Genomic DNA, 25,623 nt, shown 5'->3' with positions numbered 1-25,623 from the left:
TTGCGCTGCCTGGCATGACCAGTAGCCCAGCACCTCGGGGCACCGCGGCTCCAGCCGCCAGGAGATTTCCCTTTGCCCACTGCTCCGGATGTTGTGGTTTCACCATCACCTGAGCCAACCTCACCGCTGGCTGCTACAGTCCTGCTCTCCCTGGTCCCACCCTCTTCCTCACGCTGGCTCTGGAGACGTTGTTCCAGCACGCCAAGCTGGCAGAAAACTCGTGCAACAATTTAAAAAAAAAAAAAAGATTTTTCCCCAACTCAGAGCACTGGAACGGCTCAGCCAAGAGCCCAGTGAGCAACACCCCAGGTGAGGAAGGGACCCTAACCTGACGCAGGAGGTGGGCGCAGCGCCACAGCTGGCCCTGCTGCCAGCAGCGGAACGAAGCGGGCATCTAAAAGTTTCTTTCCACTAAAATTTTGAAAATCCAAAGCTGCGAGAGCCAGCCTGGAGCTGGAGCACCCGCGTGTCTCCTCCAGGAGCAGCCCCACGCCTCCTCCTGCCCCACGGCCGAGGCTCGGGGTCCGTCCGCGTGGGATCACCCTGGTGGTGCCCGGCACGGGGGGGGCAGCGGGAAACCGCCGGGCAGCACTTTGGTGGGTGCCATCTGTGAAACGGAGTTCTCCAGGAGCGAGAAGTGAGTTGCAGCCCCCTCTGGGGCCCAGTTGCGAATGGTTACGAGAAAAAAAAAAACAATAAATTAGTAATTGGTTGTACTTATTATTAGTATTTGGTATTACACTTACCTGGTATGACACTTATTACACTGATTATTAGCATTTGGTATTGCACTTATTACACTTAGTATTTGGTATGACATTTATTACACTGATTATTAGCATTTGGTATTGCACTTATTACACTTAGTATTTGGTATGACACTTATTACACTGATTATTAGTATTTAGTATTGCACTTATTACACTTATTCCACTTATTGTTAGTATTTGGTATGACACTTATTACACTGATTATTAGTATTTGGTATTGCACTTATTACACTTAGTATTTGGTATGACACTTATTACACTGATTATTAGTATTTAGTATTGCACTTATTACACTTATTCCACTTATTGTTAGTATTTGGTATGACACTTATTACACTGATTATTAGTATTTGGTATTGCACTTATTGCACTTAGTATTTGGTATTACACTTATCAGTATTTGGTATGACACTTATTGCACTGATTATTAGTATTTGCTATTACCCTTATCTGGTATTACACCGATTATTAGCATTTGCTATTACACTAATTACCCCGATTATTAGTATTAGGCTGGATTTGGGAGCGGTCAGGCGGCACTGGCGGGAGGAAGGCTATCCCGCTCCCCTACCCCCCTGGCCTTGCTCCCGTTCCCTGCAGCACTCCCGGGACCAGGACGGCCCAGTTTGCCGGCAGAAAACCAGTTCGCGAAAGCCCTTTCCCGCCGGGTTGGCGCGACGGGAGCCATCCCGCGCTGGGCACGAAGCGCCGGCCGGGACCGGCGGCAGCCGGTGATGGCGGCGGCCGAATCGATTCGTGAGGGCTGCTGAATATTCATGAGGGCGGCTCCGTCTGTCTCTGTGTGTGTGTGGTGTGTCCCCCCCCCCGTTCCCGCCCCGCGCACGTCACGCCGGGAAGCGCCGCCGCGGCCGGAAGCGGGCTCGCGGCCGGGCTCGGGGTCGCCGCGCGCGCGCCCGCCCGCCCCCGCCACTTCCGCCCTTCTTCCAGCCCGGGCTCGCCGCGCGCCGCCGCCTCGCGCTTCCGGTAAGCGCGCGCGCGCGCGCGCCCGCCCGCCTCCACTCGGTTCCCCGCTTCCTGCTCGGCTCGGCCGCTCCGCGGTGACACCCCGGGCCGGCGGCCGCCGCCGCTCCGCCTCTTTTTCAAGCGAAGCCGCCGATGACGCCGTTCCGTTTCGCTCGGCGCCCCGGAAGAGCTGAGTCGCGCTCCGCCCGCTGACCCGGAAGCGACTCGCCGCTCCTCTTTCCGGTGAGGAGGCCGCTGCCGCCGCTGGAGTCGGGGTCGGGGTCGCCGCTGGGGGGTGGTGCCCGGTAATCTGCCGGGTGGCGGGTGTGGGGACCGGAGTAGGGGGGGAGGGGGAGGAACCGCGGGACTTCCGGGGCGGAAGCGATGCGGAAGCGGAAACGGAGGAGGGCTGTCTGTCTGTCTGTCCGCCCGTCCTGCTGTCGGGCGCGGAGCGCGCCCGGGAGGGGGCTGTGCGGCGGGGGAGCCGCGCTCGGCGCCGGCTGCGAGGCGGGGAGGGGAGGGGGGGGCACCGTCCGGCGCGCCCCGTCCTCGGCCGCCGCCACCGTGTGCGCGCGCGGCCCCGCGGGGGGAGGTGGGTCCGGTTCCCCCCGCCCCCCCCCCCTGCATGCCCGCCGGGAGCGCCCTCTCCCGCGCATGGCCGCTGCCCCGGGGGCCGGATGTGGCCGGCGGCCCCGCGCCGAGCCGCCCGCCGCCCCGCGGAGCCCCGGTAACGCTGGCGGTTTGTTCGCAGAAACGACCCTGGAAGGCGGAGAGATGCAAGAGGAGGGAGAGTGAGAGGGGTAAGGAGCTCCCGCCGCCGTGAGAGACCCCCGCGCCTCCCGGGGGGTGCGGGAGGGCGGGCTGGGCAGGGCCCGCCGGGTCGGGGATGGAGCCGCGGCACCGGGCACGGCGCCCGTTGCGGGGGGGTGTTGGGGTTCGGCACCGGTTTCTGGCGGGTTTGGGATTGGGGACTTAGTCCGGCACGTTTGGGCTGTTCCTGATGTTCTTGTCCTGAAGCGACGCTTGAACTTTTTGGTGCTTCTGAGCTTCGTGGAGGCGTTTTGGTGTTTGATGTAACAGCCCGGGCGGCCTCGAGCATCCTCAGTTTTCGCAGCGATTAAGCCCAAAACCTCCTCGTGGTGAACGCAGATCTCGAGCACGACGTTGTAAATCGCTCCTGAGCGTCGTGTTTAGGGCTTTTTGTCAACCGAAACCCCGGCACCGAACAGAAAAATCAAAGCCAGGGGTCTGGAGAGTAAAGAGAACCGAATTAAAAGTCAACCGCTGCGTATCCAGCCTCGGTTGTGCCTTCCAGAAACACAGCCCCCCACCTTGCCGCGTGCTCGCACGCGCTTTTAGCTGTCTTTCTGATTAAACCCGTGCCCTGCGAGGAAGTGTAAGCCCAGCACGTTCAGTTTTCGATTCCGTGACGTGCTCGGAGGTGTAAACTCCACATTCCGTGTCCCTCGTGAGTTCTCTGGTGCACTCGGTTGTTTATTTGGTGTTTGCACGTTTGTGGTCTGTACATAGAAGGTGTTTTTGGTTTACATCAGGAGGGTACGTTGGCATCTGTCTGGTGCTAGACTGGTGAATAGGAAGAAGGTCCCATCTCTGGCCCGCTTGTGGAAGCTGGGATGATGAAGGCACTGCAGTGGGAACGTGCGGTGGTGCAGGGCTGACGCTCCAGCCCGTGCCTGGTAGCTGTAGAGCAATTGGAAGGGTTACGTGCAGAGTTCTGGTGAAGTAAGTGTGAGCAGTGTGCAAGCGGGGGATGCCAACAGGGGTGCATGTTTCCAAAGTCTTCCTCAGCCTAAAAACGGGGCAGGGGAGGGGCAGCTGTGGGTCTTAGGGCAGTGGTTTGGTGGAGGAGTCTCACCTGTGTTTTTCTACCTCTGGAAGACTGGCTTGCTAGTGAGATTGCATGAAAGCTTCAGCTCTTCCACCGTTTCTCCTTTCCTCCACCTCCTTGTAACTTCATCGCACTTCAGCCTTTCACGCCAGGAGTTTCGAGGCCTGATGTCTGCTCAAGCACGGAGATTTCTGGATGGGGAGGTGGATTCTAAGAGAGTTTGACAAAAACAGCGCAGTCGTCTTTTTGAGAATCAAAAAGAGCTTTATTTTTGACTCGCACACTGGGTGAACTGGGAATTTGCAAACTAGTCTGGGTGTTAGAATCTGGAAGTGGGGTTGCTGCCTTTCAGAACTTACACCCTTAAATAAGAAAGCTGGTAGGAGAATTTTTGTTTGAATTGGCATCTTTCTGTTTCACTCCTGAAGTTTGCCCTGGAATCCAAGGGATTCTTGGACAATGACCGTGTTTATTTGGAAAATGCATGTGATTATTAGGCGGGACTTTATGTTTTTTACAGGACGAAGTTCACTTTGATATCAGTTTTTCATGTGGAAGCTGAGCAAATAAGGGCGCATTTTAAAAACAAAAAAAATGAACAACCAAACAAACCCCCCCAAAATCCCAAACTTGACATTCCAAACAAAAAAACCCCACCTTGATTCAGGTGCTGCTCAATCACCAAGAAGGTGTGAAATGAAAAAGTCACATAAATACGCGTTACGTACGTAGGGCCTCGCTGCGGGCAGTGTACTTAATAATTAATTAGGCTCAGGAAAGAAAGCAGAGGAAGGAAGGGAAGAGTCTTGTCCCATCAGATTCCAGTTGAATCCCAGCAATGTAAATCCAGGGTGATTCAGTCAGGCAGCTGGCAGGCTGACTGCGTGCCACCGAGGCAAGGTAAATAATTCACCCTCAAGTGCGTTTGTTGGTGGATTTGGAGGGAGTCAGGCAGGAATACTTGGCTTTGCTGTTGTGTGAGCGATTCGTAAACCCAAAATTATCAGGTAATTTGGTTCATTTGAATATATAGAGGAAAATTATCTCTGCGTTTTGGCTCGCGCGCAGCAATTCCACATGTATTTATTCTGCCCTAATATGCTTCGGGAAAGTGAGTGCTTCATGCCACGCTCCTCTCCCTGGATTGAGATAAGCCATTCACAAACCATGTTTGCTCCTTAATTCAGCTACTGCCACATCCTCATGGAAGCAGGAGTGGGACAATTCGCAGGTAGCTGCACGAGAAACCTACAGCAGCTCGCTCTGCCAGATGTTCTCTGGGCATGGTTTTTGTCACGTTTATTTTACCTGCCGGTTTTGCCACGTTCGGGCAGGAATAGGTGCATCTTCTGCTGCAGGTCACGTGCTTTTGTTGATTTCTTTAGGTTTTGAGCAGCGTTTTGGTGAGCACTGACAAAGTTTGTCCGCTGTTACACGGAGGGATGTAAGGGTTAGAACGGAAAGGGCTTCTTCAGCCAGGTGTTCCTATAGAGATTACGCCTCTGTCTTCAGAGGGTTGTCTTTTGGGGCTCTGACTGGTCCCCTCTGTCTTCAGAGGGTTGTCTTTTGGGGCTCTGACTGGTCCTCGGACCACGTGGAAGGTTGAGATGGAGCAGTAGGCACTTGGCTGGAGACAGAGTCCTGCAGAATCCTGTCCCAAGGACTTGAATGAGGCGGGCAATGGAGAGCCGTGCCCCGATCTTGCTCAGAAAGAGAGCATCTCAGGAGCAGGGCAGTCAGGTTCTTTTCCCAGTGCCTGGTCTCATGGGATGAGAGCAGAGGATCTTGTCTTTCAGGAATATCGAGTGATATTTCCGGGTTTGGTCAGAGCAGTGGGCAGCAGGAAGTTAGGAGCCCCAAGCTTGACTTCTTGGTCTGCTGTGGCTGTCTGTTATCTTGGGCAAGTCTGTTTCCCTCTCTCTCTGCCTGTCTTTCTTCCTGTGTAACACAGCGCTGATGTCTCCTTGCTGCATCGGGGTCCTTAGTGTTGAGGGGGGGCGTGGAGGGACAGGCAAGGTCCAAAATTTTCACTGCTGTGGGGTCAGACTGGCTACGACAGTGAAAAATGGTTTTCAGCCGTGTTTGTCTGGTTGCAAGATGCACAGACTTCATCGTTGACGCCACGTACTGGGGTGGATGGTGTAACTGGGGAGTCTCAGAGGTGTTCTGGGTTTGTAGTCAGTCCTTTCTTTGCATGGAGGACCATTGGGCAAGGGGCTTTTGAGATGGCCCCAAGCCTAGGGGAATAGCAGACACCTCCTTTTCCCTGAAAATATTTTTTTTTTAATTTGGGCAGATAGCTCAGAAGTGGGGAGAAGTTGCTCAAGTAAGACAGGGGAGATTAAGGAACTGTCACAGCGTTAGACTGAGTCAGTTCCATGTTGGAGCCTCTTTGGGTTTAATGTTCTTTTTGTGTGTGTGTGTCTGTCTGTCTGCCTTCCTTCTCCTCCACTCCTCTTCCCTTCCCCCTTCCTCTTCCCCCCTGTGCCCAGCTAGGATGGAAGAATCTCATTTCAACTCCTCCCCGTACTTCTGGCCAGCAGTGCCGACCGTCTCGGGACAGGTAAGATCTTTGTCTTCCAACCTGGTCCACTGGTCTCGCTTTTTGGTAGAAGTTCGTGCATGACAAAACGTTTCTCTTGCATTTCTTGCTCAGCCAACTGCTGGGAGAAGCTGCGCCGGGGGATTCTAAAAACTGTTCTTCCCACCCGTTTAGATTGAGAACACCATGTTTATTAACAAGATGAAGGAGCAGCTATTGCCCACAGAGAAGGGCTGCAGCCTGGCTCCCCCCCACTACCCTGCCTTGCTGACAGTGCCCACCTCTGTGGCCCTGCCCACTGGTATCTCCATGGACTCGGACACCAAGCCGGAGCAGCTGACACCACACAGCCAAGCCCCCGTGACTCAGAACATCACCGTGGTACCAGTGCAGTCTGCTGGGCTCATGACAGCAGGTAGGGGACTCCAAAGACTTTGGCAGCAGATGAAGGGGTGGCGGAGGGCCCTGGAGGATCCTTTTGAGGCTCTAGATTATTCCTGGTCTTCCTAATGGTGTAATGGACTGCCTTGGTGTGGTTTCACTGTCCATCTCTAGGTGCTCCCTATATTTCTTCTCTTTATGGAAGTTTGACTTCCAGTAGTGGAGACTGGGAACGCGTAGGCTACTCTTCTGTTTGGGTTGTAGTCAAAAGTTAGGTGTGTAAAGCTTGATTCAGGGAGAGAAAGAAGTTGGATGTAGTCAGGTACATAATAACTGACTTCCTCCTTCTTTCTTTCCTTCTTTCTTTGCAGGTCCTGGTCTGGTGATAACTTCCCCATCAGGTTCCCTGGTGACTACGGCCTCCTCTGCCCAAACCTTTCCCATCTCAGCTCCCATGATTGTCTCTGCGCTACCGCCTGGCTCCCAGGCAGCCCTCCAGGTGGTTCCTGACCTGTCCAAGAAAGGGACAACCACCCTCTCTGAAGGTGCTGGGGGCGGCGGGGGTGGGGGAGTTGCTCCCAAACCACCCCGGGGTCGGAAGAAGAAACGATTGCAGGAGTCGGGGCTGCCGGAGATGAGCGACCCCTTTGTGCTGTCAAACGAGGATGATGAGGACCAGCACAAGGATGGCAAGACGTACAGGTGGGGAGCGGGGTCAAACTTCGGCTCTAAAGTTGCATGGGGATGGGAGTGTGTTTAACCCTTCAGAGGATTACGTGGGGAAGAAGGGATCTCTGCCTTTTCCCTCTGGAGTCCCTGGGTAGAGAATCTTTCAGCTACAGAAGGAGTTGAGTTTGCTCTCTACTCAGGAACATTTGCAAGCTGGTGGGTTGACCCAAAACTAAGGATCTCCTTAGTGGACAACCTCAATTTCCTGAATATACAGATGTTAATGGTACGAGGTTGGTTAATGACCAGGGTGTTACGGAGGCTGAACCACGTCCTTGGTGCCACAGCCGGGTAGTCTGGCTGGTGTCCTGCAGAATGCAGCACTGCCTGGTGCACCCGGGGCACTCTGGTGTACCACCTGGGTGCCCCGAATTAGGACTCCAGTCCGTCCAGTGTAAAGACTACAGAGTGGAGGCACACAGAGCGGGAAGTGAACTGTGGTGATGGTGTCTGCTCCTGTGTGCGTTGCCCCGTGTGATCTCCTCCTGTTTCAGCATTCCCAGCAAAACAGGATGAAAAAAATGTATTTCTGAATTAGGTATGAGTGTGTTTCTGAGCCCTGAGGGCATCAGGTAAGAAGGGGGAAGAGTTCTGAGCCCTGAGGTTGGGTTTCTGAGCTTGGAGGGATGTGGCTTGAGTTTACAAGTGAGTGGTGGGAAGGGGAGAGATTAAGTAGGAGGCAGTGCTTAAACCAGAGGAGGAGGAGTGTGGGTGTTTTAGAGAAGGTGGGAACTGGACAGAGCAGGCAAGTGCTAGGGAGGAAACGTGATGGTCTGTCTTAGTTGGGAAGCAGGAGTACGTATTTACTACAGGGTGGTTTAGTGATGGAAGTTTCTGAGGGATGATCAAGATCAATAAGAGGCCAAGTAGCAGCCAGATGGAACCAGAACTAGAAGGTGTTCCCTGGTTGTTCTCACTTCCCTGCTATGTGTGCACGATCCTGTCTCAAACAGTTTCCCTTCAACCCTTCTAGACCCTCTTTTTTTGTACAGATTTAGTTACGTTTCTGAAGCGAAGTCTCAACAACTCGAAGGCATCTGCACAGTGTGTCCACCCCAGGCACTGTTTCCTTTTTAACTGTAGCATTTAAAAAATGTTCACTTTTTTTTAAATCAATACAGTTAAATGGGTACCAAACCAGAGCTTGGATCAGCCTTTTTGTTCTCTTACCCACTGTCCCCGTTCTTCCACTTGGAAAACACGATCAGCGTTTGGCGGAGAGGGGTGGGAGTGTTAGGTAGCTTGCTATTTGTAATCTCACCATTTATTTTGGGCCTTCGCCACAATTCCACACTACTCAAGCTGCTTACAGTCTGGGTTGCTAATTAGGTTGTTAAATATGTATTTACAGGGGACACAATTGGCAGCGAGCACTAGAATTAAAGCTGAACCAAGGCTTTAATTATAGCTCCTTGTTTACTTGTAAGTTTGGGGAAAAATGCCCAAGACCAGGTGGAGTGACTCAGCAGAAACTTTATGACCACGCGTAGTCTGTGTAACAGCTCGTGAAAAAGGCTTCGCAGGAAAAAAACGAAGGAGTTTATATGTGGGAACATGTAATCAGGAAGATTTCCTGTCTTCATCTTTAATCCCAGTGTGGTATCTCTTCCTGTTTCTCCAGCCTCCATCCCAAGCAGGCCTTCCTCTGAGCAGAGCTAAGGTGCAAGATAGCTAACTTGAGATTTGTTGAAGACCATCCCTCCTCGGGATCTTCTCTTTGGCTCGTGCTTTCCATGTGCAAGTTTGGAACTGAAAATACTTGTTGGGGAAAAAAAATAAAAGGAAAATGCTATCTTCTCTTGGAGCTGTGGGAGAGAAGACCCTTGTGAAACACAGTAAAATCGTTTCTCCATAATATCCATGTGAACAGGCGTGCGAGTTCAGACTTTGAGGACTCTTGGGTTCCTTCTGCATTCTAGAGAAGGATTTGGATAGCTCTCGTTACTGCAGCACGTAGTCGTATCCCAGCTGAATTAAGGCAGTGGGTGAGGTGTATCTACTCCTGCTCCCTTCTGAGGCTGGAGGAGGAGTTGCTCGTGGTGTTCATACGTCTACGTTTGGGTGGTTCCACTGATTGCAGTGATGGTACGCTGAGGTCAATCTAGTCAGGTGCCTGAAAGGAGCTGTACTGCGTTGATCAATGTGGCTTTTTTTTTTTTAATAGCTAATTCCTAAAGCCTGGGATTATTTTGTCAAATTTAATTGGTTTTAAGTTTCTTTTTGAGCTCTCTTATCCCGAGCGCATGGACGGGTGCCTGATTTCCCTAATTCCTGACTCCTAGTGTGTTGGTGAAGGCAGAGTGAGCCCAGCAAGGCAGACTGGGAAGCAGTTGGAGCACGAAGGTGATGCTCCTATTGCAGCTCATCCAGTTCTCTACTGAACGCAGAGATTCCAGCTGTTTTGCTGCTGTGTCATCTCTAGAAGTGAATTAGTAAGTCTGCCGTGAAAGTGGTGTGAGAATCTTTGTGACCAGGTTTTTCTTTGTCAGAAAAGGTGTGAGGCTTTTGCTAATGACGGTGTTCCTTGCAGACCTTGGACGTTTAGCCTGAGGATTAGTCTGGCAGAGCCCTTGGTGCTTTGCTTTGTGCTATTAGAAGAATGCTCACACCTGCAGGGGACAGCGTCTGTCCCAGTCCTGTGAAGCGTTTTCCTTCATGAGTAATGTCACCTCAGTCGTGTCTGGATTAGTTGTCTGCTCTTTGTTAATCTTCCCTGACATCTTTGTAGAATTTACTTTTTCTGTGCAAAACGAGATCGGCATCAAGATGCTGGCAGTGTGGAGCACGTGGCCTCTTCTCAGCACTTTGAAAGGTTCTGAGGACGAGGGAGTGAGCACAGGTCCTGGAGACAGTAGTATTGTTTCTTAGTACTGGTTTGGTGCCTGTACCTGGGCACTTTTAGAAGTTTGTGACGTGATCAGCGGACAAGACTGAAGTGTTTCAGCCTGTCTGGGCCAGGTGATTGATTCTGTCTCTGACAAACAGTTCTCTAAATAGTTTCCTCTTTGTAAGCGGAGGAGAACTCTTTATAGGTGTAGCTTGGGTCCAGTATGAAGCTTGTCAAGGCCAGGGCGAGTACCAGTTGATAGGCTGGAATGGTTTTGCAAGCCGTGTTTTGGAGCCTAGGACACCAACAGAAAAGTTGTGGGCTTGAGGAGGGTCTTGCTGCCATGCTGTAACCAACAAGCTCTCTGTTCCCCATCGCTGACTTTGAGTTGCCCTACTTTCACCAGCTTGTGGGAACAGCAGGGAGATATTAAGGAGCTGAGAGACGTAGGAGGCTTCGGAGTTAAGCCCAGGGTGAAAAAGTGGGCAGAAGCCTTAGAAGTCTTGGCAGGAAGCAGAGTTGAAGAGTGCAGAGAAGCTGGATGGAGGCCTTTAGTGGGGAAATCGGGGACACAAGGGGAGCCAGGGGTTTCAATACTGCAGGTGGGTACGTTCTCAGACACATCTTGTTTTAAGCCTTCTTTTCTGCCCTGTGCTGGATTTAGCATCGCTGTTTGGTGAACTTCCCATGATTTTGAGTAGGTTTGAAATATGGTGGCTTTTGTAAGCCGCATATATCTGTGAAACTATGGTCAAATTTGGCCCAGTTGTGTTGGAAAAAATACTTGGAAGAAGTCTGCCAAGCATGCTCTGAGATGGTTTATAGTTTGGTAGTTGAAATATGTGAAGATCATGTCTTTTTTGATGTTTCTTGAGGCTTGCATGACTCAGTAGTGAGGATAAGAATGAGATATGGACAGGACCTGGAGCTGATTGTGTCCGGGAAGTCTGGAAACTTGGCAGAGCAGATACAGGAATCGAAAAGGAGGAGAGAGAAAAGAGAAGAGCCTACAAACTAGGGAACACAGCAAATGGGGAGTCTATTTGCACAGAGATAAGCTATGAAAGACCAAGACCGAGGGGAGGAAGAAAGAGGCAGATCTGCTAGGGACTGGAAAATGAGGAGGGAACCTAGAATTAATGGAACAGATGGAGACAAGAGCATGGGATGTGGACAGACAAATAGAAGCATGGAGGAGAGGAGGCAGATGTTGGGTGACTGGGAGAACAGAATAGGGAAGAGCTACGGCAGTGGAGGATGAGGAGGCTGGGCAGGGGAGTAAAGAGCTGGTAGGAGGGTTGGCACCTGGGTCGTGGTGCAGGGGAGAGGGCATTGCAAGAGGCTGGAACGCCAAGGGCAGAGGGAGGGATTCAGTTTGAAGTGTCAGGCAGGAACTTTGACCACATTCCCTCCAAAGCCCAGAAATATTTGACCCAATATTCCTAAAATTTTGCTGTGTCTCTCATGTCAGCACAAGGATGTGACCTCCTCTGGCAAAGAACCTCACCCCCTTCCAAGGGCAGGAGAAGGTGCCAAACGGCCGTTGCTGGCGTTTCCCGTCCTGGCCGCGGTGGCAGAGGGCTGTGCGGTGGAACTTAAGATTGCTGATGACCAACGTGGGTGTCAGCGTGATGCCACATGTTGGAATTTCTGTTTGCTTTCTTTAACAAGTAGTTCCGTGAGCAGCGGAACTAATGAAGCCTGGTTTCCAGCGGCTCTCTCCTGTGTGGATTCTCTGATGTCTAATCAAGGGTGAGCTTACTGGCCTTTCCCTCAGCAGGGGGTTCCAAGAGGGTCTCTCTTCTTTCCCCAGCTGCGTATTTTTGAGACTTGTGGTGACTTTAAGACCCCTTACCCTTTTTCCAGATTTGGTTGAAATTGGCTTATGATCTCAAAACGCTCAGGAGGACAGGTGCACACGCACATCCATGTAGACACACGCAGTTCGTACACGTAGGCTTTGCTTTTGTGTTGTGAGTGCTGTGCCTGGAGGTTAGGAAATGTCAGAATTAAGGCTGACCACGTGCCTCAGGACAGAATAAGGTAAAAACTTGCGTTATGGTAAGTTCTCTCCCCTCTGCTGAGATGATGTAACTGTGTGTGCGTGTGCTCTTGGTTCATCGTAGTGCCAAGCAGAAGGAATTAAGAGTAAAGGTTCTGCAGTCAGGAGTTTTAATTTTAGCACATATTACTTGCATGTCAATGTGATGATGGTCGTGTACGTGATGGCCTGTCAGTCCTGCATGTTTACTTAGAGAACCTGAAAGGAGTGTTTGGGGAAAAAAATAACCAACAAAATTTGTATTGAGATGGGGTTGAAGAGCTGAGAAGGATGGTTTGGGGAGGGGGTTTGACTGCTAGTCTGAAGGACTGTAGGTTACGCTTGTGTCTGCTGCAGATCTGCTCCGGTGTCCTGCAGCCATGTGGTTCAGGTCTGCAGATAATCTTGCCTCGAGGCTTCTAGGGCTGGTCTTTGGTGGATTTGTATTTGCCACAGGCTAAAAATGACCACAGACAGCCTGAGATAATGAACATTTGGTGATCCCAAAACTGTAATCTCTTCTTGAGTATCAGTGAATAGTCCTCTGTTGCACGTCAGACCCCGTTCCGCTTTGCAGAAGTGTCAAGTCACACAGCTGTAGCGTAGAAATCTATAGGAGCTGCGATTTGAATGTATGTAACACGAATTTTCCTCTAAAGGGAAAAAAGTGGTCACAGATATCAGTTTGGCCACTCGGAATTAGTGGATATGTCTGTCTTACCGTATATCTCTCCCTTCCCTTAGAAAAAATAAAACAGGGACGTTGTGGGGATAGATGAGTGCTTATGGAGCGCCGATAGGACACGGGGCAATGGCTTTAAACTGAAAGAGGGGATATTTAGATTGGATATAAGGAAGAAATTCTTCACTCTGAGGGTGGTGAGGCACTGGAACAGGTTGCCCAGAGAAGCTGTGGCTGCCCCATCCCTGGAAGTGTTCAAGGCCAGGTTGGATGAGGCTTTGAGCAACCTGGTGTAGTGGAGGGTATCCCTGCCCCTGGCAGGGGAGTTGGAACTAGATAGTTGTCGTGACAATAGTCTTTGAGGTCCCTTCCAACCCAAACCATTCCATGATTCTATGATACTTCTGTGGTGGGTACAACAGGTGGGTAATTCTGCTTCATGAGGCTGGAATTGCCTGTGGTTGACGAGGCTGTACACGGTGGTGGTGAAAAAAAACGAACACTTGCTTGTGAAGTGTCTGTGCCACAAAACAAGGATGCAGTTGTGTGGAAAGAGTCAATAAGGCTGTAGCAGAACGCGCCTGCGTTGCAGAGCCAAGTTACGGTGACACAGACAACCTCAATTCCGGCGTTTCCAAATTTGCTGGTGCTTTCTCGTGGGCCTTTGTACTAGGAAACCGCTCGTTACGTTTTGTTGTTTTCCTGGTCTTTTGGTAACGGTGACTGGATGGCAAAAGTTGGCAGCAGACGGGGTCTTAGGGCTGATGTTGTTCAGTGATTTGGAGACAGGTCACCAAAAGTCACGGCTGATGATTCACACGTGGAAGCAATGCTAGTGGACACCTAAAAAAAGATAAAGAGAAGCTTTATGTGGTTGTTAAACCAGAACTATTCAAGCAACATGTATTTTAACACAGCCCAATGGAAAACTGTAGCCTTTTGAGTGATCCCGCGGGACTTCAGCAGCCAGGGATTGAGGCACGGTGGAAAATGGTGTCAGACAGAAGTGTCCTGCTGGATGCTGTTGAATGTCTTTACCTAAAGATAAGGAATGTGAGGAAACAGTATCCTTGAAAGCAACGACTGCGAAATAGACTTTCAGGAATTAAGTGAGATGATGGGAGCTCCCAGCGTGAGGCTGTGACATGCAGTTGTTGAAAGCATGAATGCTGGAGTCGTTAGGAGAAGGCAGGTGGCTTGTGGAGCATGCTCAAGTACCACAAAATCCAGGCTCTGGTATTTCTCCAAAGATCGTTTGAAAAAATGGACAGAATGCAGGAATGCCCTGAAATGTGAGAGCTGGCAAAATGCTACTTGGTGAGAGCTTTTAAAAACAAACACTTGCTGCCTCGCCAGCAGGGTGTGATGTTCTGTAGCCTTACCAGGCCACCCAAGGGCTGTGGAACTAAGTTTGCTGAGCTCGCTGTAGTGCAAACTGGTAAATGGAGGCATGATGTTGACTTTGGAAAAGGAGTTGCTGCCGAGTGTAGAGGTGTGGAAGCAGAGGGTACCGCTCATGTGCTTTCATTTGGCATCTTCGTACTCACTGGCTTACTTTAGGTCTTATCTGAGTTTATTGGGTGTTAGTTCTGTCTCCTTTCTCCTGCTTCTTGCAAACATCAGCAAGAAAATGTTTTAACTTCAGCTTTAAAAAAAAAGAAAGGGGGAACGCGAGGGTTAAAGTAGGATTTATTACCAACTATGATTAGTTACTTCATTAGCTCTGCGTTGCAAAGGCAGTGCATTTCCTTCCTTGCTAAATGAACTGCTGACTCTGGCAGCCTAAACTTATTATTTAGTTTAACTTCAGACCTTTCTGACTTGATTATTTTTTTTTTTTTTTTTTAAATTTGTGGTCTAACATGTATTTGTAGCCTAACAGAAGGAGCAAGGGCTCAATTAACTTCCAAGACTAGTCCTAGTAGGAACTAGGAATTTGAATTCTCAAAGCCATGTAAAAGCTTCCGTAGTTTTCACAACTGTGACACTGATTAATTAAGCAGTTGATTGAAAAACGCTCTGAATCCATGTTAGGCAAATTTTGCCATGAGCTGGTGTTTCAGATGGTATTTTATCTCCTAACAGCATCTGATGAATGAGGCGGAACATTCCATGAAAAGTGGAAAAAAAATACAGCCCTGTGTGCCACAGAGTTGTAGTCTAGCTGCTATAAGCATCGTTTGTTTGTGACTCATCACGATGACTTTCGTATGGGAGCGGAATTAGAGTGGTGCATCCACCTTTTCCTGGCATTTCGTGATTTTTGAGGGTGTTCTGTCTAACACGAACGTTCTCCGAATGTCCCACTTGATTTCCCTACAGCTTCCCTATAAAAAGGAAGTATTACAGGCACTGAAGGGGGTTACTTTTGATCTGGGGCATATGGCTGGGTACTAAATTAACTGTTTACGTGGAGAGATACACCTCTGTGTTATCGAGGATGTGTTCTGCTGGCCTGTCTAAATTCAGAGCTGTACCCAGCAGCTGTAGGGCTGTCGTGTCACGCTGGTGATGGGAATGCTGCAGTCAGTGCTGTGACTTGCGGGGAGAAAAGATTAAAAATGGATATTAAACAGAGTCGGGGGGGGAGGGAATCAATTATTTCGTGTAGCGTTGTGTTCGTGCCTAGCAAGGAGCGCTCCCAGCTTTTCCTCTCCCCAGCCAGGAGGGTTTTGCTGAAGGAGAATGCTGGAACACTGCTGGTGTCAGATGTGATGTTCTCATTATCCCTATAGATTTACCGTATTTTGGAATCCATATTTGCCACTAGAGGGCTGGTGGCATCTTCCCCTTTAATATTTGATGTTGTCTGAGGCAGAATGCGAAGCTCTTAATTAAATGGATCATTTGTTCCCTTGAAAATGCCTGATACCACACAATGCAAAACTCTTGGAAGTGCAGCTTTCTGCCGTGTTCCAGGGCTTTTCTTGGCTCGGAGAGCTCATGGATTTGTTAATGCCTCGCAACATCCTTGCCCTCTCAGGACTGATGCTAATTAGATGATTGGAAAATGAGTCCTTGCAAGGCTTTCTGTTCAAATGTTGTTTGAAAAGCAATACTGGAATGTCTGTAGCTGCTAAGTTCAGATGAGAGGGGTTTGGTTTTTTGGCAGGGGGATGATGTTTTTGCTAACAGTCAGATTTATCTTCTGGTTTTATGCAAGTGCCAGAGAGGTTTTGAAATACCTTCTTCAGAATTTTATTTTGAAAATGGAAAAGGATGTTCAGTCTGTTTCTTTTCATTAAAGTTTGTTCCCGGGAATTTCTGACCTGAGGGCAGATACCTGACAAAGCAAATAAGTAAAGCAAAGGATGCACAGAAGTTATGGAAAATAAAGGAGATGGCTTTGTGGCACTACAGATTTAGTGCATGGGACTACTTAGACTTGATGACATAGTAAGGTTCATGAATTTTTCAAAACAGAATAGGCTGCTTAAAATATAGTTGTGTGTGTGGCACAGAAGAGGTTAGTGCCCAGCGCTGTATTTCAACCAGAGCAAAATTTTGAGAAAGGTGTTGCTCTCAGAAAGGCAGCTGGATTTTCAAAATGCTGATTGCAGGGGCCAAGTGACTGAGACCATACTACAGCCTCCGAGCGTGGCTCCAAAGATGCATTATTCTCCTGGTTGGAAAGGTGCTATTTCCTCTTAGATTTTTTAACTTCTGCTGTTATTGTTTCTCATTTCACCTTTCCTTGCTCATAAACCAAGCCCCTATTAATTTGATATTATTCTCCCTACATAGATTACTACGGGTATTGACCAAGGCATCTTTTAAGCTTTTCTCCAAACCTAGAGTGGGCTTAGTGAATCTTTACTGTGAAGGCAGTTTTCGACACACCACCATTCTTTAAGGTGGCGGAACTTTGTTGAGTTTTTCACTAATTGTTGACTGTGTGGAGTTGAGAATTAGCCGTGCTGTTGCAGGAACAGTCGCGCCATTCCTGGTTACAAAAACACTGCCCACTATTCCCCTTTTTTTGGTTAGCTGAATTAGCACAGCAGCGCGCTGGGAGCTTGGTTTGAAGTGGATGGTTCCTTATCAGAGGATACCATGGAGCAGAGTTGGAGTGAGAGTGATGGAAGTGAGCATCTGCTGAGAAGGAGCTTGCTAAAAGTCATGCACGGGATTATGCCATAATTGCTTGCATTAGCAGGGAACTGAACTTGGCAACTTAGAGGTATTTTTCAGTTCAGTGTTCACCTCAAAGCTCTTTCCAGCATTGCTGCTTTCAAGGATCCAATCCTCATCCTGCAAGTATGACTTGATAACTGCAAAATGCCTGTGCTGTGTTCAAGTCTGGCTTTAAACATTTCAGAAAGTCTGGAACAAACTGTGCAAGTGTTTGGAGATAGTTTGGTTTATAAACCAAGAGCTGTTCTTTTAAAAAGGATGATTCTGATGTTCCTTTTTACTCCTCGTAGCTCTAAGAGACCTAGGGATAAACAGCCCAATTGCTTCTGTTTGTTGATTCCAGAAGGGATTGTGGGGTGTGTGTGAGAGGGGATTTGTGTAAGGATGCATTTAGCTTGCGTGTTCTGTTGAGGTTTGCAATTAAGTGGATTAAGGGAAGGTAGGAAATGTGAGAACAACTGTTGGAGATGAGAATCACAGAATGTCAGGGACTGGAAGGGACCTCAAAGGATCATCTAGTCCAGTCCCCCTGCCAGAGCAGGACCACCTAGATCAGATCCCACCAGAACGTGTCCAGGCAGGTTTGGAACATCTCCAGACAAGGAGACTCCACAACCTCTCTGGGCAGCCTGTTCCAGTGCTCTGTTCCCCTTACTGGGAAGAAGTTCTTCCTCATGTTTAAGCGGAACCTCCTATGTTCCAGCTTAGATCCATTTCCCCTTGTCCTATCATTGGATGCCAGTGAGAAGAGCCTGGCTCCATCCTCATGACAGTCACCCTTTCCATATTTATCAACATTAATGAGGTACCCCCTCAGTCTCCTCTTCTCCAAGCTAAAGAGACCCAGCTCCCTCAGCCTTTCCTCATAAGGGAGATGCTCCACTCCCTTCATCATCTGATTGAATGTAAAAGAACATCAATGGAGAGGAAAAAAGATGTTATGGCAGGTGTGTGGTAGAGTGCTTGCTGGGGAGGCACGGCTCCCCGTTGAGCAGCTCAGAGTCAAGCTGTGGCTTGGAAGGGTCTGGGAAGTTGAGGTAGGTGCTGGATAAATGCTGCCAACATTACATACACTAGTCAGACTGCACACTTCCTAAAGCTGCTGACTCCCACAGGAATAGTCACAACAGTCCAGGGAATGAAGTATGCTCCTGGGAGGAGGTGGATATGGGAATAAGCAGGGTCAACTCTCTGTGGCTTGTAATACCTGCGGAGATTTTTGTCACTGAGCAGTTTTGTCAACACGGGTAAAACTTGAGGAAATTCCCAGACAAAAACATCAGTCAACCTGCTGTGAAGGTTGAATTCGCGTTAGCCAGGCTTCTCCTGGGTGACCCTGGAAGTTCCAAGCACGGGTTCCGTTTTGTTTCATTGAAAAGTCTGCAAATGGAAAAACTAAGTTCAGAGGAACCTTAACTCTGCCCCTTGGTTGGCACACGTTTGGGGAGGAAAAAGAACAATAAAAATCCAGTAACTTGGATGCAGCTTCCATATCTCTGTCAAATTATGAAGCAGAAAAGCTTTCACCATCCTGAATCGTATACCAGTGCGAGCTTCTCTTAACAGCCTGCTGTCACGACGGAGGAACAGTTTTTAACAGCAGCATCCGTAGCAGATAGATGCCAACTGCTTCTTCCTGTTCAAAGAGCCTGTGTTTCCGAGCGTTATGGGAACAGGTGGGGCCAAACTCCCAGACAAAACACTTTGCATCCCATCAGTGAGGTGGAAATGATGGAAGCCCGTAAGATGGGTGAAATACCACATTTGATATCCAGAGTATCTTTTGCGAGACCCTCTAGGAAAGCAGCACTGTTGTTTTCAGCATTTTGTGTCCTAAATACTGGAGTGTCTTCCCCAAAAACGGGAGCAGAGTTAAGTGCGTTTGGCCATAACTGCTTTTGCAGACTTTGCAGTACTTGGGATTAACTTTTTATTATGAAGATGAACCTTAAGCTGGAATCTCCAGGTTTTCCAACCTTTTTTTGGCTGAAATAAATCACAGGTGAACAAAGTGGGTTTTTGTCTGGGAATGATTATTCCTGTCCCCTTCAGATTGCTGTTGGAACATTTCCAAAGCGCTGCCCTGTCTCCCTCGTAAACCGAACAAATTAACCTCTCGGATTCTTCCAAGACCTTTGCTTGTCTGGCTGCAAGGTCTTGTTCAGTCTCTTCTGCCAGTTCCTACCTTAAGTTTGTCCCCCTGGGACTGGAGTACTCGCAGCCGAGCGGTGTCCCGGGTGAAACCCCCCCAGAACCACATAGCGAGAAAAACGTCCCTCCTTCACCCAGCGTGGAAGACCCCGTCCAGTTAGAGTTGCTCCCTACTGGGGCTCGCCCCCGCGTGACGCTGTCTCTTCCCCTCGCCCCGGTCCCAGGTGCCGGATGTGTTCGCTGACGTTCTACTCCAAGTCGGAGATGCAGATCCACTCCAAGTCCCATACGGAGACAAAGCCACACAAGTGTCCTCACTGCTCCAAGAGCTTCGCCAACAGCTCCTACCTGGCCCAGCACATTCGCATCCACTCGGGGGCCAAGCCCTACACGTGCAGCTACTGCCAGAAGGCCTTCCGCCAGCTCTCCCACCTGCAGCAGCACACACGGTAAGGGCTGGAGGAGGCTGGGGGCCCTCTGCACTGCATGTTGGCATCAGCCTGGCACGCTGGGAGCACCAGCGGGCAGCCGCCTGGGCAGACCTTGCCGTTTTCCCGCGGGCCGGGCCGGTCTCGTCCGCGGCGAAGCGGCGTCCGACGCGCGAGATTCGTCGCTTGCTGCGAGGGGCCGGGGTGTGCGGCGGGGGTCAGCGCTGCTCGTCCGCGGTGGAGCGATGCTTTCGGACAGGAGACAGGGCTGGTTGTGTCGGAGTTGAGAGTAGAGTGGGCGTAGGAGGACTGTTCCCTGTCGCCCCAGCGTAGTTCTGCCAAACGTCTCAGTCCAGGCTCGCAGCCCCCCCGCTATCTCAGCCGTAGGCTTCCCACGCACGGCTCTGCCAATGCCCCTCAGTCCAAACTCTATAGTTCCTCTCTCTGGATCCTCCCCCGGTGCGGACAGACCATGGTCTACGGTTTGAGACCGAGCGAGCTCATGCCGTGGTTGGAGTTCCTCCGTGTAGCAGATAGCGTGGTGCTGCCCCACCCCCTTTGTGCCCTCGTTCCGTCAGCCCTAGCCGGATGGCGGCCGTGTCCAACCGCTGCTGCTCCTCCTCCTCTTCGGCAGGATCCACTCCAAGCTCCACACGGCGATTGTCAAGCCGCACAAGTGTCCTCACTGCTCCAAGAGCTTCGCCAACACATCCTACCTGGCCCAGCACCTCCGCATCCACTCGGGGGCCAAGCCCTACACCTGCCGCTACTGCCAGAAGGCCTTCCGCCAGCTCTCCCACCTGCAGCAGCACACACGGTAAGGGCCAGAGGAGGCCGGGGGCCTGGCCCTGGCCCCCCGCGCTGCCGGCATGCACCTGTGGAGCACGCGCGCCAAGCATGCGGGGGGCGGGCGGGGAACGCGGCCGGCTGCGCCCTTGGAAGGAGGTGACCACCCCCCCCCCCCACCTCTAAGAGTGGACGGAGTGGAGGCTGCGCAGGAGACACCGACCGCGTCAGGGCTGAGGTGGGCACGTGCCGTCCCCCGGGGATCCTTGGTCCTGCACCGCGGCGGGCACAGAGAGAGAGAGCGATAGAGAGAGAGGCATTGGCCGTAGGGGATCCCAGCCTGGCACCGCGGGGGTTGGACTGAGCGTGTGGAAGCTTCTCCTGGCATGGCAGGGGGGACAGGGACAGATGGATGCTGTAGGTGATCTCAGCCTGATAATGTAAAGGGAAAAGCGTTGGAGTGTCAGTCCTGAGAAGGAACAGAGCTGTTTTCTCGGTACTGCGGAAGCAGAACGAACTCCTCTTGGTGATACGGGACTCCTAAGCTTGGAGCAGGGAGCCTGGACCTCCAGACCCCTTCCCAACCTGTTTTCAGGTGGCCCACATGCCAAGCTGGCCAGGCAGTCGTAAGCTCTTGCTCCTCAGTCCTTGTCACTCTCTGAAATCTGCTTGACCACCCGTCTTCTCTACCGTTTAGCTGGATACGGGAGCTGGGCAGAGCTCTCTTTGTCCAGACAGACCAGCGTCTGGAGGCAACATCATCCCCTTCCCCGCTCTCCTGAGCGGCTGCGAGGTCCGAGCACAGTACCCCGCCTGCCTGCTCACTGCCTCCCCTTTCTTCTCTTCCTCCTCAACAGTATCCACACCGGGGACCGACCCTACAAATGCGCTCACCCTGGGTGTGAAAAGGCTTTCACCCAGCTTTCCAACCTGCAGGTAAGGGGCTGGGCTCGTCCGTGCACCGGTGGGGTGGCAAGGGTGGCTGGCAAGTAGAAGGAGAAACTGCTTGCCTGTGGTGGAGGAGATGGAGAAACTGAGGCAGCTGGGAGGGGAGTGAAAGAATACAGAAAAGCTGTTGAAGCCCTGGGCGGGGGAGAGATTCCTGCTTTTTGTGGCACCAGTGACCCAAAGAAGTCACATAAAGTAGCTGCACCCTGTAAAATTGTAAACTTGACTTGAAAGCGGTGAGACCTTGGTGAAGTTGATCCGGTCTCTTCTGCGGAATTTTCTAACTTAGCTGGGGCGAGACTTCTGCTAAATGTCACACAGAATAAAATCTGGGTATCCGATTGGGGTTTGGTTGGTTGGTTTGTTTTGCAATGAAATGGAGAGTGTGAGAGTGCGGGGATTTGGGGAAGCAGAGGTGGCGTGCCCTGTGGCAGTGTCCTGGAGGAGGGGAGCTGTAGGGTGAGCCAAATGGCAGAGAGCTCTCAATGCCTGCCAGCGGTTAAAGCAGATCCTGCCCTGAAGGGCAGCGACAGATGCTGGGAGCAAACGTGTCATGAGGCAGGAGAGGAGAGAAAAAGAAAAGGAAAAGGCTGAGGAAGAGTTGGGTGGAGACTGAGAAGATGGGGGCCGTGGAGAGTTAGGAGGCTCTGCTCTGCAAATGCCGAGTATGCTGGAGAAAAAAGGGCGTCTGTGGGGAAGGTGCGATGGGCCCTGAGCTAGGAGCCAGGCGTACCTCCCTCTGCACGCGGGAGCCCGGGGCATGGCTGGGAGGGGTGTTGGAAGCAAAGCCTTCCCAAGTATTCATGCTCCCTTCCTTCCCTGCGCTTGCTTTCCCTTTCCTCCACCTCGCTGCTGCCTCCCAGTCCCACAGACGGCAGCACAACAAAGACAAACCTTTCAAGTGCCACAACTGCCACCGTGCGTACACGGATGCTGCCTCGTTGGAGGTGCACCTGGCTACGCACACGGTGAAACACGCCAAGGTCTACACCTGCACCATCTGCAGCCGGGCCTACACCTCGGTGAGTGTTTGCTGCCCTGCTGGGTATAGAATCACAGAGTCATGGAAGGGTGTGGGTTGGAAGGGACCTCAAAGACCATCCAGTTCCAACCCCCCTGCCATGGGCAGGGACACCCTCCACTACACCAGCTTGCCCAAAGCCACATCCAACCTGGCCTGGAACACTTCCAGGGATGGGGCAGCCACAGCTCCTCTGGGCAACCTGTCCCAGTGCCTCACCGCCCTCAGAGGGAAGAATTTCTTCCTTATTTCCAATCGAAATCTCCTCTCTTTCAGTTTAAAGCCATTTCGCCTTGTCCTGTCACTACACGCCCTTGTCCAAAGCCCCTCTCCAGCTTTCCTGTAGCACCTTTAGGTAGTGGAAGGCCACTAGAAGATCAGGTAGCTGAAGTGGACGTGCCTCCCAGGGAGTAGTTCCTCTAGATCCAACGGGAGCAGCCCCCTGAGCTGTCGAGTCCCTTCCCGTTGGCTTTGGCTTTTGTGAACGTGGTCCCCTCCGCTCACGCCCTTCTTCCCGTTGCAGGAGACGTACCTGATGAAGCACATGCGGAAACACAACATCCCTGACCCACAGCAGCAGGTGGTTCAGGCGCAAGCCCAGGCCTCTCAGCAGCAGCAGCACTTCCAGCCGCAGGGCGGGGGGGCAGCGGGAGGCCCTTCTGGAGACACTAACCCACCCAACCCTCCCCCCCAGTGCTCCTTTGACCTGACTCCTTACAAGACTTCAGAGCATCACAAGGACATCTGCCTCACTGTCAGCACCAGCGCCATCCAAGTGGAGCACCTCTCCAGCTCCTAGAGAGACCTCAACCCAGGGAGCAGAAAGCCTCTCGTGCATCGCCTGCGCCCAGGGGCACCGCTGGCGTGGCGGCCCTCCTCGTGCAACAGTCTCCGGCCTCTCCTCCTGCGACAGCCTCTTCTGGCCGTGTAACCCTGTCCATGGCAGCCCCTTGACCGACAGCCTGTCTCAAGGGGGTGCTCCTTCTGTGCAACAGCCTGCCTGGTAGGAGGATGCTTCCTTGTGCAAGAGCCCCTTTCCTGTGCTGGGATCACTTCCTCGTGCAAGAGCCCCTCCTTTCAAACCCAAAGAAAGGCCCCCGTTTCGCCTTCTCTCTCTCTGTAGGATGCACATGGAGCGGGGGGCCGGGAGGGGGTGTTGAGACGTGCATGGTGGATGGGATGGAGAGACGGTCCTTGTACGTCCAGGGCTTCGGACACATGTTTTTCAGCAGGCCACAGAAGAACGTGGCAGGGTTCACAGCTGGATGGGGTTCCTTGAGGATTTCCTTGAGTGTCTAAGAGAGAAATATCCATTCCTGTACCTCCTGCTTGTGGGGTCGTTTGTCCTGCCCCAAGGACTGGATGGGAGAAACCTCCTTCTCCCCAGTGGAAGGTGAGACCAGTGGCGGGGGGGGAGAGGCGAGGCATGTTTTCTGGGCCGGAGAGGTGCCTGCGCTGCCCGAGGGCTGTGGAGTATCCCGCTCCTTCTCCTGCCCTGGTGGAGAGCGATAGGAGTCTGAACCGGCTGCTGCCTCTCCCTCCCGGCCGTCTGAGCAGCACGATGGCCAAGGCCCCGTAGGAATGTGGGTTCCTGCTCCTTGCTCTTCCTGCCCGTTGTGGATGATGTCCTAGCAGCTTGTACTCCTCCTCCTCTCCCTCCTGCTTCCCCCTCTCCTCACCTTCTCAGAAAAGCCTGCAGGCATCAACAACAAACCAAAAAGCAACCGGAGGGGAGGGTAAGAGACTGCCAAAATAATCATCACCCTTCTCTCTACTCCCTTTCCCGAAAGGCGGAACGACAGCAGTTCTGACTCTCACGCGCCTGTCCTGCCCCCCAGTTTCCCAAAGGGAAGGAGGAGGAGGAGTAGACGGGTGTTTTCCCGGAGCCGGCAGGAGGCAGGGAAAGGCTAGCTACTCCCGCGCGCCGCCCGTCGGAGCGCCCTCCCGGGCTCCCTCTTGCCAAGACGGGCTGGACTCAACGTGGCAGCAGTGGCCTCTTCTGGACCCTGGTCGTGGGAGAGAATCCCCAAAAGGTGAACAGTGGAGAGAAGGGGATGAAGATCCCCGCAGAGAGACCAATCTAATGAGAAGGGGGAGCCGAGAAGAATAAACTGAAGGCCCCTTGAATTTATATATATATATATATATAAATATCTATTCCCCACCCCTGGCCCGCTCTGTCCTTGCTGTAACTGTTTCTATCTCTGTGTTTATAAAACGCATTATCCTGGCGAATTTTTATTTTCAATCTTCGTTTGTTTTTCCCTTTCTCTTCGTCTTCAATTCTCCTTCCCCCTTTTTTTTTTTTTTTTCTCTCGTTTGTTTGTTTTTCGGTTTTTATTGGTCCACATGACTACTGGTCTTGTGTGTCACCTGTTAGTTTCTTTGGATCGTGGAGGCTGACTCGGAAGAGAACGCCAAGGCGAGGGAAAGAGCATGTGTCGTTGGGATTTCAAATCAATCACCCACCCAAAGCCTATAGAATCCCAGACTTCTGTATGAACAACCAATAGGGGCTTCTTTTTTTTTTTGTTTTTTTTTTTTGGTTGTTTTTTTTTTAAACCACCTTGTATAGAAATAAATTGGTGTAAAAGGCTCCTGGAAGGTGCTGCTGCGAGCACCCTGCCCCTGTGACGTGTGTTCCTTCCCCCGTGCCAGCCTTCGGGCAGCCTCGCGCTTGGCACCAGGAGAGCGAGGAGTACTGCCCTCCGTGCCCCGCGCCTGCGGAAAAACCTTTTTCCCTGCGGTGTAGTCACCAGGGTTGGCTGCAGACGGTCGGAGCGTTCTGTGGATCCCTAGGTTAGGCGGGAAGAAGCTGGCTGGTTTGACTCCTGCATTTCACCGGTGACATTTCAACTCATTTTCGATGTGCTGAGCCCAAGGACTAACGTGTATTTGAAGTGCGTGTTGGCAAAATACATCGGCTTGATTTTGAGGCGCTGGGATACCGAATTCCTTCCGTTGGTAGCCCGCTGCAAGGGCTTCACGTTCTAACTGTTCAATTTTAAGCCAAATTTCTCCTTTGGATCTGTTTGGCTTTGGCTTCCAGTTACTGGTTCTGGCTCCATCCATCCTGCTGGTTCAGAGAGCCGTGGAGCACAGCGGGACTTTTTCCCCTGGACTGGTATTGAAACGCTCTAATCTCACTTCCCAATCCACTTCTGACAAGCTAAATAGATGGAACTCCTTAAACCCTCCACCGTAAGGGATTTCCTCCAGCCGATGGGTCGTTCTTGTCTTTTCTTTCCACATCCTGGCCGGTTTTCCAAGTGTTCCTTTCCGAACGGAGCGTTCCAGCCCCGTGCCGTGGAGAAGGCCCCCCCCGCCCTTTGCCTTAAGCCTGCGGAGGATTGCGTTAGCCCTCTCCTCGC

At 51.5% G+C, this 25,623-nt stretch overlaps 1 protein-coding gene across 5 annotated transcripts; it reads left to right on the top strand.

Annotated features, from left to right (window-relative positions):
* The first annotated feature begins 1,953 nt into the window (after nucleotides 1–1,953).
* On the top strand, nucleotides 1,954–24,363 carry ZNF384 (zinc finger protein 384). 5 transcript variants are annotated; one of them, XM_086616704.1, is made up of 10 exons: nucleotides 1,954–1,976; nucleotides 2,485–2,533; nucleotides 6,075–6,145; nucleotides 6,299–6,539; nucleotides 6,877–7,207; nucleotides 19,294–19,518; nucleotides 20,132–20,314; nucleotides 21,141–21,219; nucleotides 22,095–22,253; nucleotides 22,776–24,363. In XM_086616704.1, the coding sequence occupies exons 3-10, from the start codon at nucleotides 6,080–6,082 to the stop codon at nucleotides 23,049–23,051; spliced, it is 1,560 nt and encodes a 519-aa protein (XP_086472830.1). In that variant the 5' UTR covers nucleotides 1,954–1,976; nucleotides 2,485–2,533; nucleotides 6,075–6,079; the 3' UTR covers nucleotides 23,052–24,363. The 5 variants fall into 5 exon arrangements, with proteins under 5 accessions (XP_086472830.1, XP_086472823.1, XP_086472815.1 ...); XM_086616697.1 differs by lacking the exon at nucleotides 1,954–1,976 and adding an exon at nucleotides 1,998–2,038 and having other exon boundaries at nucleotides 6,079–6,145; XM_086616689.1 differs by lacking the exon at nucleotides 1,954–1,976 and adding an exon at nucleotides 2,004–2,038.
* Nucleotides 24,364–25,623: the final 1,260 nt, after the last annotated feature.

This window comes from Tauraco erythrolophus, chromosome 1 (genome assembly GCF_009769465.1).
Source record: "Tauraco erythrolophus isolate bTauEry1 chromosome 1, bTauEry1.pri, whole genome shotgun sequence".
NCBI lineage: Eukaryota > Metazoa > Chordata > Aves > Musophagiformes > Musophagidae > Tauraco > Tauraco erythrolophus.
The sequence above is the reverse complement of the archived record's forward strand: the minus strand, read 5'-3'. Positions and strand labels throughout refer to the sequence as shown.

Coding starts and splice junctions, on each gene's coding strand:
- ZNF384 (XM_086616721.1), top strand. CDS start 6,080: ATGGAAGAATCTCATTTCAACTCCTCCCCGTACTTCTGGCCAGCAGTG. Junction 6,540..6,876: donor TGCTGGGCTCATGACAGCAG/GTAGGGGACTCC, acceptor CTTTCTTTGCAG/GTCCTGGTCTGGTGATAACT. Junction 22,254..22,775: donor GCAGCCGGGCCTACACCTCG/GTGAGTGTTTGC, acceptor TTCCCGTTGCAG/GAGACGTACCTGATGAAGCA.